The sequence below is a fragment of the Cervus elaphus genome, chromosome 3 (genome assembly GCF_910594005.1).
Source record: "Cervus elaphus chromosome 3, mCerEla1.1, whole genome shotgun sequence".
Taxonomy (NCBI): domain Eukaryota; kingdom Metazoa; phylum Chordata; class Mammalia; order Artiodactyla; family Cervidae; genus Cervus; species Cervus elaphus.
This window is the reverse complement of record NC_057817.1, coordinates 12,161,779-12,177,740: the sequence shown is the minus strand read 5'-3', so window position 1 is coordinate 12,177,740 and position 15,962 is coordinate 12,161,779. Positions and strand designations below refer to the sequence as shown.

The following is a 15,962-nucleotide window of genomic DNA, read 5'->3' as shown; positions in this document are numbered from 1 at the left end:
AAGTCTTATTAAATTGTAAATTTTCTATGGCTATAACAAAAGGAAGTGGGACACGGGCATGTATAAAATATGACTGATTATAGCGAAAGAAATAGTTACTATGACCACGACTGGTCTCTGTGAAATGTTCGGTCCAAGTCCCAAGTTCTATGGTGCTGGCAGCAAGTTTCCAGATGTCCCATTGTTTAGGCCCACTCTGTTTATCGAGGATGATTCTAGGACGAGGGGATGTCATTCCACCATCAAGCCAGCCAAGAAGTCCTTTGTCATGGTAATGTTTCATCATAGTGTTAGTAACCTTTTAAGCCACTTAAGTAGCATAATACATAATGTTTTTTGTTCTTTCCCTAACTCTTTCCCTAAAGTTTCAATAGTGTAAACATGGCTCACAGTAAATAATCCAAGCAATGTCCACATAATTTCCCTGAGCCCAGGCACAATGCAAGGACTTCATAGCCTAAAGAAATGTTAATTAGTTTTTCCTCCTCCCCAGGGTGTGAGGGCTCTTTCACGTTTCTGGGAGGGGGCATATGGGTGGAGTCATTGGTTGATAGCCTCAGTCCTTTCTCTGTCCATTTTATGACCTGCAATTAGGGGGGGTTGGGTAAGTAAGCCCAGGTAAGTCTGATTAGTTAATCAGGCTGGAGCAGGGGTCGCAGGCCAGCATAGTGATAGGAAGGATTTCAGAACTCCGAGGCATTCTCTGTTGAGAAACCAGATTTTTAGCTTAATTAATAAGGGTTTTTATTTGTCCCCAAGAGGGGAGGTCATAAGGTTGATGCCTTAAGCACCACCACCGAGGTCGGTGCTTCCTGGAGATCTTTAGAGCCAACATGCCCTGTATTGCAATTTCTTCCTCCTGGGGTTCTTGTTGTTTCATTTCCATTTTGAATGCCGGGGGGCCCCCTTGGGTTGAATTTTCCGAGGAGGAAGCCATGTGAGTTTGTTGGCTCCATCTGGGGAAATATAAGCATATCCCTTTCCCTGTAAGATTAATTTCCCAGATTTCCATTGTTTATTGAACCCATCTTGATACCAAATGGGCAGAGGAAGAGAAATGTCCTTCAATTCCTCGAAATGTCTTTCTGCTTTTGCTAAGATATCTCCCTGTAGTAAGTTTAAAAAATTTAAAACAAAGCTGTATTAACAATAGTTATAGGTTTACAAAATATTTTATGTTGGAACCTAGTAAAGTCTGCTTTAGATAAGGAAGACAGTAGTGTTCCTGTGTATTCCCCCCTCTTTAATTTTTTTATTTGTAATTTTAGTGTGTGATATGTTTGTTTGACTATATCTTGTGTCTGTGGATTATAAGGAATACCTTTAATATGTTTAATAGAAAAAGATTGTAAAAATTGTTTAAAGTGTAGTTCGAAAAAGAGTTGTTGAATAATAGGTTGATTGGAATTTATGGTGGAGGTTTTTATATTTTTTAATACAAAAATTGAATATATAGAATCAGAGACTATATTAATGTGGTAAGGATGTAGGTAAATAACTTGAATAAGAGCATATAATTCATTTTGTTGAGCAGAATGAAATTTAGTATAAAAGACTTAATATTTTTTAAGAGACCAGAATGAAGCTTTGGTGTTTTTAGCTTTATCTATATAGAAAACCTTAGCTTGTGGTATAGGCTGTGAGCTGATAATGTGGGAAGTAATAAACTTAGTATTTTTGAAGAAATTTCACAGCTTACCAGAAGGATAATGAAGTGAAATTTCTCCAAAATATTCCAGAAAAGCTATTTGGAAATCAGTAGAAGTTTGTAATGTATTTTCAAATTGAGACTTATTGATAGGTATTACAATTTTATGAGGATCAGAGCCAATTAGAGTTTTAGTCTTATTTCTATCACTGATAATGACTAGAGCAATTAAATCAAGGTAGGGTGTAAGTGACTTTATTTTCCTAAAACCGGTATAGATCCATTTTATTGGGTGATTTTCTTGGGCAAGAAGTTCTGTGGGAGAATGGAGTGGGGAGTATAAATAATTTTAGAGGTAAATCTAGTTTGATGTGAGTAACAGATTGTTTTTATAATTTATTTTGCACTAAATAGAGTTCCTCTTGTGCCTCTTGAGAAAGTGAACGAGGGCTATTTAAATCAGGATCTCCTTTTAAAGTATTAAATAGGTTATTCAGTTGATAATTAGCAATGCCTAAAGAAGGTCTAATCCAATTTATACCACCTAAGAGCTTTTGAAAATCATTTAAGGTTAATAATTTATCAGTATGGATCTGAGTTAGTTGGGGAGTAATATGTTGTCTATTAACAACAAACCCTAAGTAATGGTAAGGTGTAGAGGTATATTAAAAAAGCAATCTTGCAAATCAATAATAATAATGTGCTGATTTTGAGGAATAGTGGTAGGTGATGGGATTCCTGGTTGTAATGCACCCATAGGTTCATAGATGTATTAACTTTTCTAAGATCTGTTAGGAGACGCCATTTATTAGATTTCTTTTTTATAATAGAATAGGAGAGTTCCAAGGAGAACAAGATTTTTCAATAGGTTTTAATTTTAGTTGTGTATCTATAAGTTTTTTAGCCGCCTGTAATTGTTCTTTCGTGAGGGGCCACTGCTCTGTCTAAATAGGCTCGTCATTCTTCCAAGTTATTTTAATAATTGTATTATTTGTTAAATGAGCAGTGGCCCCTAGGGAAAATGTGAAATGTATATCTGAGTTTGTCATTGCATAAGTAAGTCCCTTCCTGTTAGATTAAGGGGTGCATCTATCACATAAGGTCTTAATGTTGCAGGTTGGCCTTCTGGTCCCTCACATGGGTAAATTTGAGTGCTCTGATAAACCTCTTGTACTGAGAAATCCCTGTAATTTGGCAAGAAATTTTTTGTATAGGCCAGGATTTGGGCCATAGATGTTTGGAAATAATAGTAATATCAGATCCAGTGTCGAGGAGACCAGAAAACCTTTTACCATTAATTTTGATATTTATATTTGGTTGGGAAAATTCAGATACCAATGATGTACATAAGGACTGTTTTTGATCTGTACTGTCGAATCTGCCCATCCGTACATTATTAGAGGAGTTAATAGAAATGTAAGGTAGAAGGAGTCAATTTTGTCTCCCTTTTTGAATGGCCATAAAATCTGAGATAACATCATAATTTGAATTTCTCCTTTATAATCTGAATCAATTACTCCAGGGTGAACAGTAATCCCTTTAGAAGTCAAACTAGATCGGCCAAGTAAAAGACTGAAGGTTTGTGGGGGCAGGGGCCCAAAAGGCCTGGTAGGTATTCTAGAGGGTAGAGGAGCTTGAGGGTAAAGGAGAAAGTCATCTAGGGCTGGTATATCGATGGCAGCAGTGCCAGATGTTGAGGGTTTGAGGGAAAAGATGGAATTTGCCCCTGGTTTTTGTTGAAGGGGACCTGGGGGTTCCCCTGCTTGGAGTTTCCCAGAATAGGTTTTCCTTCATTGTAAAATTTAGATTTACAATCTTTGGCCTAATGCATTTCTCTACGGCAGGGGGGGCAGACTTCTGGAGGTTTTTTATTAGCTTTCTTTGGGCAGTCCCTTTTTAAATGGTTTTTATCTCTACATGTAAAGCATCCTTCATTTTTCCTATTAAAGCAAGCAGTCATTGTCTCAGCTAGCATTTGCATTTTTTGAGTTTCTGATGTTAGATTGCGACAAGCCTTCAAATAATCAATAATAGTCCTTGTCTCATGAATTGGGGCTATAGCCTTTTGACATTTCTGATTTGCATTTTCATAAGCAAGTAATTTCTCTAGTTGCTTTTTAGCTTCTTTTTCAATTACAGTACGGGAAATAGCAGTTTCTAATCTAGCTATAAGAAAGGCAATGCCAAAGAATGCTCAAACTACCACACAATTGCACTCATCTCACACGCTAGTAAAGTAATGCTCAAAATTCTCCAAGCCAGGCTTCAACAGTACGTGAACCGAGAACTTCCAGATGTTCAAGCTAGTTTTAGAAAAGGCTGAGGAACCAGAGATCATATTGCCAATATCCGCTGGATCATCCAAAAAGCAAGAGAGTTCCAGAAAAACATCTATTTCTGCTTTATTGACTATGCCAAAGCCTTCGACTGTGTGGATCACAATAAACTGTGGAAAATTCTTCAAGAGATGGGAATACCAGACCACCTGACCTGCCTCTTGAGAAACCTATATGCAGGTCAGGAAGCAATAGTTAGAACTGGACATGGAACAACAGAATGGTTCCAAATAGGGAAAGGAGTATGTCAAGGCTGTATATTGTCACCCTGCTTATTTAACTTATATGCAGAGTACATCATGAGAAACGCTGGTCTGGAAGAAGCACAAGCTGGAATCAAGATTGCCGGGAGAAATATTAATAACCTCAGATATGCAGATGACACCACCCTTACGGCAGAAAGTAAAGACGAACTAAAAAGCCTCTTGATGAAAGTGAAGGAGGAGAGTGAAAAAATTGGCTTAAAGCTTAACATTCAGAAAACTAAGATCATGACATCTGGTCGCATCACTTCATGGAAAATAGATGGGGAGACAGTGGAAACAGTGTCAGACTTCATTTTTTTGTGCTCCAAAATCACTGCAGATGGTGACTGCAGCCATGAAATTAAAAGACGCTTATTCCTTGGAAGGAAAATTATGACCAACCTAGATAGCCTATTAAAAAGCAGAGACATTACTTTGCCAACAAAGGTCCATCTAGTCAAGGCTATGGTTTTTCCAGTGGTCATGTATGGGTGTGAGAGTTGGACTGTTAAGAAAGCTGAGCACTAAAAAATTGATGCTTTTGAACTGTGGTGTTGGAGAAGACTCTTGAGAGTCCCTTGGACTGCAAGGAGATCCAACCAGTCCATCCTGAAGGAGATCAGTCCTGGGTATTGGAAGTACTGGTGCTGAAGCTGAAACTCCAGTACTTTGGCCACCTGATGCGAAGAGTTGACTCACTGGAAAAGACCCTGATGCTGGGAGGGATTGGGGGCAGGAGGAGAAGGGGACGACAGAGGATGAGATGTCTGGATGGCATCACCAACTCGATGGGCATGAGTTTGAGTAAACTCTGGCAGTTGGTGATGGACAGGGAGGCCTGGCGTGCTGCGATTCATGCGGTCGCAAAGAGTCGGACACGACTGAGCAACTGAACTGAACTGAACTGAACTGAATCTAGCTAAAAAATCAGCATAAGTTTCATTAGGTCCTTATAATATTTTAGTGTAACTACCTGTAGGTTTTTTTTTTTTTTTTTTTTGTGGAGTAATTTTATCTCAAGCTTTAAAGGCCACTGTTTTTAATTGTCCACGCAACAAAGGAGGGCATTGTATTTGAGCTTTTATAGTGTCAAATTGTCTGGTGTCAGGTAACATTTCAAAGTAATTTGGTTTTGGGGAGTGCCAGCTCGAGGTTTTTGTTAGCATGATCTCTGGCTATATCTTGAAACCACATTGTCCATTGAATATATTCTCCTGGTTTAAGGAGAGCTTTTATTAAAATTTGCCAATCATAGGGAATAAAGGTTCCAATAGAAGATGCCATAGCATTTAGAATCTTTCTCGTAAAAGGTGAATGTGGGCCATACATAGTTACAGCTTTTTTCATTTGTTGCATGTGAAAAAAGTTAATACCTTCATATTGAGGTATTGTCTGCCCTTGATTGTCAGCATTTCTTAAAACTGGAAAAGCGGAGAGACCATCGGCTTCAGAGACTTGCGATTGCAAAGCTAGCAATTCAGAGAGCCTCTGTCGAGGTGGAGGTAGATTATTGTTATTCAGAAAGGTGTTGTCGGTTTTAATGTTAAAAGGTGTCTTAAGGGAGTCGTTGCCAGACTCATTAAGTTCTATCAAAGGAGAGACTTTGGGATTTGTGCCCACTGGCAGGGGAAGAGCTCTGGAGCAACCGGGGCAGGGTTAGTAGGAAAATTCTGAAATGTCTTATGTTGTCCTAATTGGGCCTTTTGTAAGGCTTCATCATCCTATTCATATTCATGTATAAGTGTTGTGCCTGTTGTCGAGTATCAGGAGGGCTAGAATTACCTTGAAATGGCAGAATCATGGCTTTAATGAGAGCCCATAGGGGCCAGAAATCTATTAGAATATTTTTTCTCTGTCTGGTGGCTCATTCAACATTCTCTTTGACCCGATGCCAAATTTCTAAATCAAAACTACCTTCATCAGGGAACCAAGGGTTACATTCAACCACTGTCTGAAGGGAAGCCTCTATTTCCTGGCGCAAAACTGAAAGTCCCTGAACTTTAAATAGGTGATGAAGTAGAGTAGAAAAGTGAGGGGGCCTCCCAACCGATTGACCCGTCTTAGTACTTACCAGCCTCAATAGGCCCTGGGGTCACTCCGTCTGAATCTGCCACGTGTACCAGGTTCCTGTTCGGGCGCCACATGTTGGGGTCCTTTAATGGACTGGAACCTGGTGGTCTGGAGTCAACGATAAGAAAGTGAAAGAAGGAAAAAGGCTAGTATTCCCTGGGTTATGCAGCCGGCCTTCGCGCTCCAGGGAATCAGCCAGAGAGAGAGAGAGAGAGAGAGAAATGACACAGGGACCCAAGCTCTGAAGGAACAAGGGTGCTTTATTGAATTCTGTAAGAGTATATATACCAATAGCTTCTTTAGATAAAGATCAAGAGACCAGACTTTACAAGTTTACCAAGGAAGCAAAGAGCAATAGAGGCCATAAGGCCAAAAGGCGATCCATATCAAAAGAGGGTCGTAAATAGTTACTTTTCACCGTATGGAAAAACTAATGAAGGAAATGCATGGATTCCTCAGTCCAAGGAGAGGCTTGGCTCTCCTCTTAATTCCTGAATATTCAGGAATTAATAAGGAACAGAGGATTCATGACAGATCCAAAACAACACACAGGAAGCCTCCTGTTAAATGTTTCCTGACAAAATAGTCTGATAGAAATAAAGGAATGAGCACTGAGTAATTTTCTTAACTGGAAGATAGGCCACCAAGACCACCCATAGTCCACTGTGTGAGATCAGAGCTTCTCAGAGATTGATAAGGGCCAAAAGCAACCCGACAGAGGCAAAGGTTAAAAGAAAAAAAAAAATAATAATTTGGAAGGTTGCCTTGGAAATATAATGGATTTGGGAGTGCCTAGAAGCAGAGTCAGGCTGTCAGAAGCTTAATAACCTATCAAGAAACACAAAGAAGGGTCAAGGCACACACCAATAAGCTGAAGAGCAAGAATCACACAGATGCCTGAGTTTTAGTTGAAATACTTTAGCTTTCTGAGTCACCTGTCATTTTTTATCTTCTTCCAGATATGTTTTGCCCCAGGAATATTAAACAGCCTGCAGCACTAGGAACACAAAGAGCTCATGCTCTTCTGGCTACTGAAAAGTTGTCTTCTACTGCCTCACTCATAAATTCTTAGTCATTTTTCCAAATCCCCATTTCGATATTGAATGTGTTGTGTTGCCTTCCATGTTCCCTGTTATATTTGCAAGGACGCTTCTAGTTGCAAGTGACAGAAAATCAATACAAAGTTTAAGCACAAAGACAAAATTGAGGGCTCATTTTATGGAGATGCCAGGGATAAAATTGATTTAAGAATGGCTAAAACCAGCAGTAGAAGTCATTCACCAGGGCTCCATCATTTCTACCTGCTTCTCTTTGAGGAGGAACTGATGGCAAACAATGCTCTGGTCATATCCCACTAGCCTACCTTCCATACTAGAAAGAGGCTCTTACCCTATAATTCTGCCAGAAGCTTCTCTCAAGGAAGCTGCTGACTTAGATCACGCGCTCCCCATCTGCCATGGGCTCTGGCTGCTGGACTGACAATGTCTCTAGGATTAGAGTGTGTGCTAAGTTGCTTCAGTCAAGTCCAACTCTTTACAGCCCCAGACACCTCTGTCCATGGTATTCTCCAGGCAAGAATACTGCAGTGGGTTTCCAGGCCCTCCTTCAGGGGATCTTCTCCACCCAGGCTTCGAACCAGCATCTCTTACATCTCCTGCATCAATAGGCAGGTTCTTTACCTCTAGCGCCACCTAGGATGTCCAGGATGAGAGCTGAGAAGGAAAATTCCCCAGTGAAAATGTAAGATGTCATCACCAAGAGAAATATGAATGAATTCTGGGCATTTAAAAACAAATGTCAACAAACACTTGACAAATCATGGTTTATCAGTTAAAATGGTTGTGGAAAGACTCTTGACCAGAGTGTCATGGGCCTTCAGTGGATTGATATGCATAAAAATACATGCAAAATTCTGCCTACAGGTGGATCTCTCCAGGGAGGTGTCCATAACTTTAATGAAGTACAGGGGAGCCCAGGGTGGGCAGACAACAGTACTTGGAAAAGAAATGCTTCCTACCCACCCTCACCCACTGTTAATTTCCCCTGACTTATCAGAGGCCAAATGCAAAGCCATGTAAGACAATGTGATAAAGTAAAAAACTGAAAGATAAGGACTTTTATTTGATTCCTTAGTTCTCATCAAATTCTCTTTGTCTCAGTTTAATCACTTGCTAAATGTGGATCGTAAGACCTAATTTGCAGATGAAAATAGTTTAACATGGTGGGTTCCCAGTACATTCTTGCAGTTACATAGCAACTGAGTAAGCAATAGAGACTCCCCAGGAATGATTCCTCTTACCCACCACGCCACCCTATTTGTAGTAGGTTTAGCAGTTTAGCAATGAGGGATTCAGTCCTGCTTTGAGATTCCAGACAAGTCACTTCAGCCCTCCCTTTAAGAGCATCCACTGTCAGTACAGCCCAGAGAATCAGTCGCTTTTCATTCCACTTGCTATTTGTAAAATACTTCCCAAGCCACCTTCTGCATTCGTTTGTGAAGCCAGCCGGAAGAATTTCCTAAAGAGGTCTATGCTACCTTCAGCTACAGATTTCTAGGTGACCTTCTCTGCCCCTTTGAACACACACAGAAGAGCGAGCCCAACCATCAAAATAGTATTCACAGGAGAGAACCTCTCACCTTCCCCAGTGTGAAAGGAAGGATCAAGCTTATTAACACCTACAATTAAATCAGAGGCTGAAGCTTTGCTTTCAGAACTGCTCAGGATAATTTGTTGTTAGGCAAAAATAGAACAGAATATAACCATATTAAAATGATAGAGAATATAGAGGATTTTGCATCTGTTCTCCAGTTTCAGAAATTTAATTTGTGAGATTGATGTTTTTTTAGAAAAAGCAGAGTTTGCATGTTAGTGGCTGAAAAGTTTGTCTTTCTTGGAATTGTCATGGGTATATGTTATGAAAAACTGAAAGTTTGCAATTTTTAACATAGTGGCACAAGCATATTGACATAAGTTTTCTATATGAATTTGACATTTTGACTTTTTTAGTTAAGGTCATTAATTCATCCTTTCACTGAGTCATTTCAGTAAATGTTTACAGATGAACACTTTATTTTAGGCACTAGGGTATATTTGATATTTATCTGAATTACTATAAGAATGGAAGTTATTCTGTAAAGTGAGAAATTTTTTTAAAAGGTCTCTCTTCACTTCTAAGTAAATTAAATAATGGAAGGAAATGCAAAGAATTTTTAAATTTGTTGTTACCTTTGCCTTAACATTATTTGTTAAGTCATGGATGTTATCTGTGATTCCCGGTAGCTCAGATGATAAATAATCTGCCTGCAATGTAGGAGGCTCTAGTTCGATCCTTGAGTCAGGAAGATCCCCTGGAGAAGGGAATGGTTACCCACTCCAGTATTCTTTCTTGGAGAATTCCATGGACAGAGGAACCTAGTGGTCTATAGTCTATAGAGTTGCAAAGAGCTGGACATGACTGAGTGACTTACACTGGTGCTGGTTGTTGCCTTAGTGAGATCTCAATATACAAGTCTTTAATTTTTAAAATTTCGTAATAAAGTTTTATTATGTACTGATAGTAGTATAGTATTATTGCTTTCTGCAAGAGACAAGATGTTAAGAATGTAATATAAAAATGGTGTATTCAGAGATTGTTTCACTCCTGCTTTTCCTTTGGTGTAATTCATTTCTATGCCAACATGAGAGGAACGTCTCTGAAGATTCTCAAGCACTCTGAATCTTTATCTATGGTTATTTCTGAATAAATTAGATCTATATTCTTTGGTTTTCCATACCCATTCACTATTTAATTCAACATTTATGTTGAATCTTTGCACATACTAATGTGATGTGCTGCTTCATTTGAAAATGTTGTCTTCAATAAGGTATTCCTTTGAAAATTATTTTCCCATGAGATGTCATTAGGACTTCTGCTAGCTAAATAAACAAGCAAAGTGAGTAAGTAAATAAAGGAATAAAATATTAGATTTTAATGAGTAACGTGCACACTGAAATAAACACAGATATATTATAAAACATATAGTGGTTAGGTACACTTTCTCTGAGGAGCATGTTTTTCAGCTGAGTTTTGAAATATGATTGTGTCAGGTGTAATTTGAGCTGGGAAGAATGCTTCAGATAGGAAGATGAGCAAGTTCCTCAGTTCTGAGTGAGAAAGTGTCCAGTCTGTTTGAGGGACTGAAAGGAATCCATTGTAGTCAAAAGGATCCTGAAGGTCACGAAGTTTAAAATTATGCTAAATAGGGAAAAACAGAGAGGTTATTTGGAAAGCTAAAGAGCGACACGATATAACTTAAATTTAGAAGATGAATCTGGCTGCTTTGTGGATAATAGATTGTAGATGGGCAAGAATGGTATTTTAGGGAACCAGTTATTTGGTGGTCGCAGTACTTCAAGAGAGATGAACCTTTGCAGAGTTGTTCTTCATTATGTTGATATGCCCTTAAGAAATGTGTGTTGAACTGCTGGAGGTCATACGCAAAATCACTTTTTCTCAAGAATACACCATTGGCGTACAGGCAACAGTGGCAGACAGTCGGACAAATAACCAGTCTCTTGATGTCTTTGGTTTATTTGATAATTATTTGTCTATGTGACATGTTCATCTTATAATTTCAACATATGAGTTTAATATCATTCAATATTTATTGTGTACTGAATACAATGGACATTAATTTCCCCTAGAACCAATACTGACTCAATATCTAAGTTGATATTATAATAAAATTTGCCAAGAAACGAATAACTTGTGGTATTGATATAATGTAAAAGACTTTTGAAATAATACGTGTAAATAGCAAATATATTTTAAAACACCATTTTAAAATGCTAGAATATGATTCTCCACTCTGTACATTATTAAGATCACTTAAACTACAACTATCTGAGAATCTGTTTCTTAGTTCAAAGTATCATGTGTATCGAACTGAGCTAATGTTTTACAAGAATTAATTGCCTTCTGATAATTTTTTTTGTAAATTAACTATAATTGGACTAGAACTACTAAGATAATGACTGTTAAAATAATGACAGTGAGACCAATTTAACTCTTAAGTGCTTATATAGTGGTACAAAATTAAGTCCAGTTTATTTATTTGCTTGTTTTAAAACTGTAGATGTACTGTCTCTTAGGGAAGATGAATGTGCTCATAATTGGTCTTCAGTATTCAGTCTTTATTTTTTTTATATACATTAAGGATTCAGACTAATATGAATTTTATTACATCTCATAAACTAAGAATTTCTCAATTAATAACTCATGGATCCTACCACTTTACAAAAATTTCAAACTTGATAGATACATTTTCCAACTAGAAAATATTTTAAGTAAATTTTATATTCCATAAATATTATAAATATTTTTCAAAATGCTAATCTAAATTTTAGAAATATTTATGAAATAATGAGCACAATTTAATGTTTATTATGATTATTTGTTTGTATTTACTAGTTCTTAACCACATTCAAGTAAACTCAGATATTTTTATACTTCATGTTGGTATTTTAGATTTTAAAGGCACAATGTTTTTATTTTTCAGATTGTTGCCTTGCGTGAACAAAATGTTCATATACAAAGAAAAATGGTATCAAGTGAGGGATCCACAGAATCTGAACATCTTGAAGGGATGGAACCTGGCCAGAAAGTCCATGAAAAGGTATCATGCATATGACATGCTCTTACATGGAAATGTTTACTTGCTATATCCTTTAATAGGAATATGAAATATCTGTGTAATTCTTGTAATAAACATTACTATGTTTTGACTTGGTCAAAAGTACCTTATGATTTCCCTTATCATTAATTGCTCATAATCTGATTTTCTCAAAAATAATGTGTGTGGGTTTATGTGCATATATATATATATATTTGAATTTCTGATTACTTGTTATTAACTTGATTCTCTTAAGAATTTAATTATATACCTGACTGAACATATTTCTAATTGAATAAATATGCCTGTGTGTATATATATATATTAGTAATATATATCCAGGACTGTTTAAAGTAAAATGTTTGATTTATAAGTGGCTTTATGTATAGTTGGTGACTTATCTGTGGCTTATCACTGCAGAAAATGTTGATAATATCTTATTTGACTTTTCATTTTCCATGTGTTTGATGCTAGAGGTACTCTAGCAGTACCTCTGTTAATGAGAAATTACAAGAAAGGATATCTGAAGTCATCCAACTTTTGCTATTTTTTTAGAAGGAATTGAGTTTCCTTGTGGGTGGGGCATAGACCAAGATCAAGGAAACCTACAGTCTCTTCTGGCGCCTTTCTGCGCTATTCTGTGCTGAACCACTTGTTCCCAGCACAAGAGAAAGAAGGTCAGTTGCTGGTAGACCTGGAATCACATGAATATTAAATATAGGTATTTGTACATCCTGTGCATGAGGCTTGGACCATCTCCTGGGTGTTTGCAAGTTATAGCTTTGAATGGCTGAACTCCTTAGTCATCAAGAGCTCATGAAGCAGGTATCTAAACTAGTATCATTGTTAATATCAAGAGGTTTTAAAACATAGAGATTAAGAGGCAAGTGAATGGACCACAATACAAATAGTACTCGACCTTTGTTGTTTAGTCACTAAGTCGTGTCCGACTCATTGAGACTTCATGGATTGTAGCCCACCAGGCTCCTGTCCATGGTATTTTCCAGGCAAGAATCCTGGAGGGAGTTGCCATATCCTTTTCCAGGGGAACTTCCTGACCCAGGGATCAAACTTGCATCTCTGCATCTCCTACATTGCAGGTGGATTCTTTACTGCTGAGCCACCAGGGAAGCCCTAGACTTCTTACCATAAAATAAATTGCACATTTTCTTATTTGTCCAATTGAAACAAGTGAAAGGGCTTCTTATGTTTCCTCCTTTAAGTGTTAAAGCAAAAGAAGTCCAGTAAATCAAGCTAATTTCCCAGGAACACCAATTCTGGTGGCTGAGAAGCAACTCTTCGTTAAAGGCCTTTGTATTTTAGCCTTTATCCATGTATTTTATAGAAATCTTAAGCTAGGTATTAAAAATAAGCTACAATCTGACAGCCAGATTTCATGAGCTATATTTCAAATTTGAATAAAACTTATTTCTCTTTTCTTTAGATAAGTTAAGTGACATTAACTCAGTAAATAAACCACCAAGCTCTCAAAAATAAGGCATCTACACAAAATAGTTTAGGAAACTAGCATGCCATTTTTATATTACTGTTTCAGTTTAATTATGTCATCAGTGATACAGTGATACATCTTTTCTCAGAGAATTACATAGTCACACTGTTTTGGATGTGAAAATGAACTTTATGGTCATTTAGTCTTTTTCTTAGAAATCTTCACAATATAACGATGCCACATTATGCTAATCCAAACTAAAATTTAAAAAATATACTTTCAAAGGTATAACAAGTGTTTTTTTATTCAATATAAATTTATTTATTTTAATTGGAGGCTAATTACTTTACAATATGGTCGTGGTTTTGCCATACATTGACATGAATCCACCATGGATGTATACGTGTAGACCGTATCTATTTGCTAGCAAACCATTTGATGCTTAAAGCATTTCTCTAGTACTTCTGGGGAGTGAGGAGTACTCATATATGTATTTTGTTTGCAAATTTATTTCTTTGAAATATAACCCCTAAATATTCAGGCATTATAGAATATAAGACAATTGATGTCAGATTGATTTTTAGAAACTAATTACAGAATTAGGATGAGAACCTACAAATAAATGATGTTTGTCTCTGTTGGACTCAACAGGTAGTGGTGTATGTGTGGGGGATTCTGAGTATTTTAAAACTCGAAGAACTTCTCTTTAACTGTCTTTGCCTTCCTGTTCTGGGGGAAGGCATTTCAGCCAGTGCAGAAGAGGAATTCTGTGCCATTGCTAACTCACTCTTTTTAAATGGGTGTATAGAATGGATGTACATGGATTAAAGATTTTTAAATACTGTAATTAACAGTATTCTGTTTTTCAATTTCCTTGAATTGTAGGAAGAATGATTTCCAAATGCTCGGAGTAATGGTATACTAGGATATTTCAAAATATCATGTACCTATCCTGAAATATAATCCTAAAATATATGTCATATGTATTTTTTAATTTTAAAAATAAGTAATCTGTGCTTTAATTCATATTACTCTTGAGATTATTCAAGAAAGTACTTTAAATTTTAATTTATATCACATTTCTCTACCTGACATTTCTTTTGTTTTCAACTTTATTGAGATATAATTGACATATAAGATTATGTAAGTTTCAGGAATGCAATATGGTGGTTTGGTATGCAGATTGTATGAGTTTAAGGTATACAGTGTGATGATTTTGTATAATTATGTAAAATGATTACCATGATAAGATTAGTTGATGCAGTCATCACCGTGTCTCTATGTGTGTGTGTGTGTGTGTGTGTGTGTCATGAGAAGCTTCAAGATTTACTCTCTTAGTAATTCTCAAGTATAGTTGCAGTATTATCTATAGTCACCAATTTATATATTAGATCCCCAAAACTTATTCATCTTCTAGCTGCCTACATTTTTTGATAAAAGATGACATAATATCCTAAGTATTATTTTATCATCCTGCTATAAATACTTAAATTATATATATGAACATTATAAATCTTTTCAAAAGTATCCCTTCTAACAGGATTATTTAAAGTGCGTTTATACCATTGAATAACAAGTGTTAAAAAAAAAAACAAGTGTTAGAAGGTTGTAATTTAATTCCTTACACTTAATTTTTCTATAAGGAGTATTTAGAAAGTATATTAAAACAAAGGGAAAGAGTATTATTTGGGGGAGTGTCTGTGTAATGAAGGTTATCAGTGTAGGATGACTGTAGTATTAGTGTATAAATTGCAAAGTGGTTGTTGGAGGGGAAATCACAAAACTATTACTAGATACTGTGGAACTGTCAGAAAGTGCCAGATAAATCCTAGTCACAAGGATTGCTCTTTCTTAGGGCAGTAAAGTTATTTAAATTACATGGTCAGAGTGGGTTATTAGCCAACAGGAGATGTTTTACATCAGTGGCTTCAACCCTCTGTTGACAAAATAGTTGATAAAAATAGTCTTACAAAGAACACTCTGAAACAGGCCTATTACTCATAGAAAAGTTGTGTAATTATTACCAACATTTAAAAAATAAAAATGAAAAAATAAGTTTAACTGAAACAGGTCTGTTCCTTTATGCCACATATTTAATCATTTGTTCTAGAAGAACATAAATATCCACAGGATAATAACAGTTTTTCAGAACACTAAATTTTGCCTCATGAAAGGTTCAGACTAGGACCAATAAGTTTCTCTTCCTGTTGCTTTCTACAGGGGAGTTAACGTGTGGAAGAAATTTAGTAAACACACTGCTCTGGTAAAAGAGGTAATAATGCTCCTGACTTATAACTCTACTTGCAGTTATTTTTTTCAGCTGAAAATGTTTGCTAAGTGAGTGGATGAGTAGAATGTTAGACAGTGATTGAGATTCAGAAGACATAGTGACTAAATTTTGCAGGAGTGAAAATAATCTGCCCAAATTAATATTGCAAAACGTGATGAATAAAGTGATGTCAAAAATGATAATAGAGTTTAAAGGAGAGATGCATCAGTTGTGATAGGAGGTGTCAGTGAGGCCGCGTGAAATAGTAATTTGGTTGAAGTCAGTAGACCT

The 15,962-nt window shown here is 36.6% G+C and overlaps 1 protein-coding gene across 14 annotated transcripts in view; it reads left to right on the top strand.

Annotated features, from left to right (window-relative positions):
* PPFIA2 (PTPRF interacting protein alpha 2) overlaps nt 1–15,962 on the top strand; it is a 484,065-nt gene that overhangs the window by 323,666 nt on the left and 144,437 nt on the right. For all 14 annotated transcript variants that reach the window (XM_043880420.1, XM_043880449.1, XM_043880465.1 and 11 more), the window contains one exon: nt 11,839–11,955. In XM_043880420.1, coding sequence (XP_043736355.1) covers nt 11,839–11,955 — 117 coding nt within the window. The remainder of the gene's footprint in view (nt 1–11,838; nt 11,956–15,962) is intronic.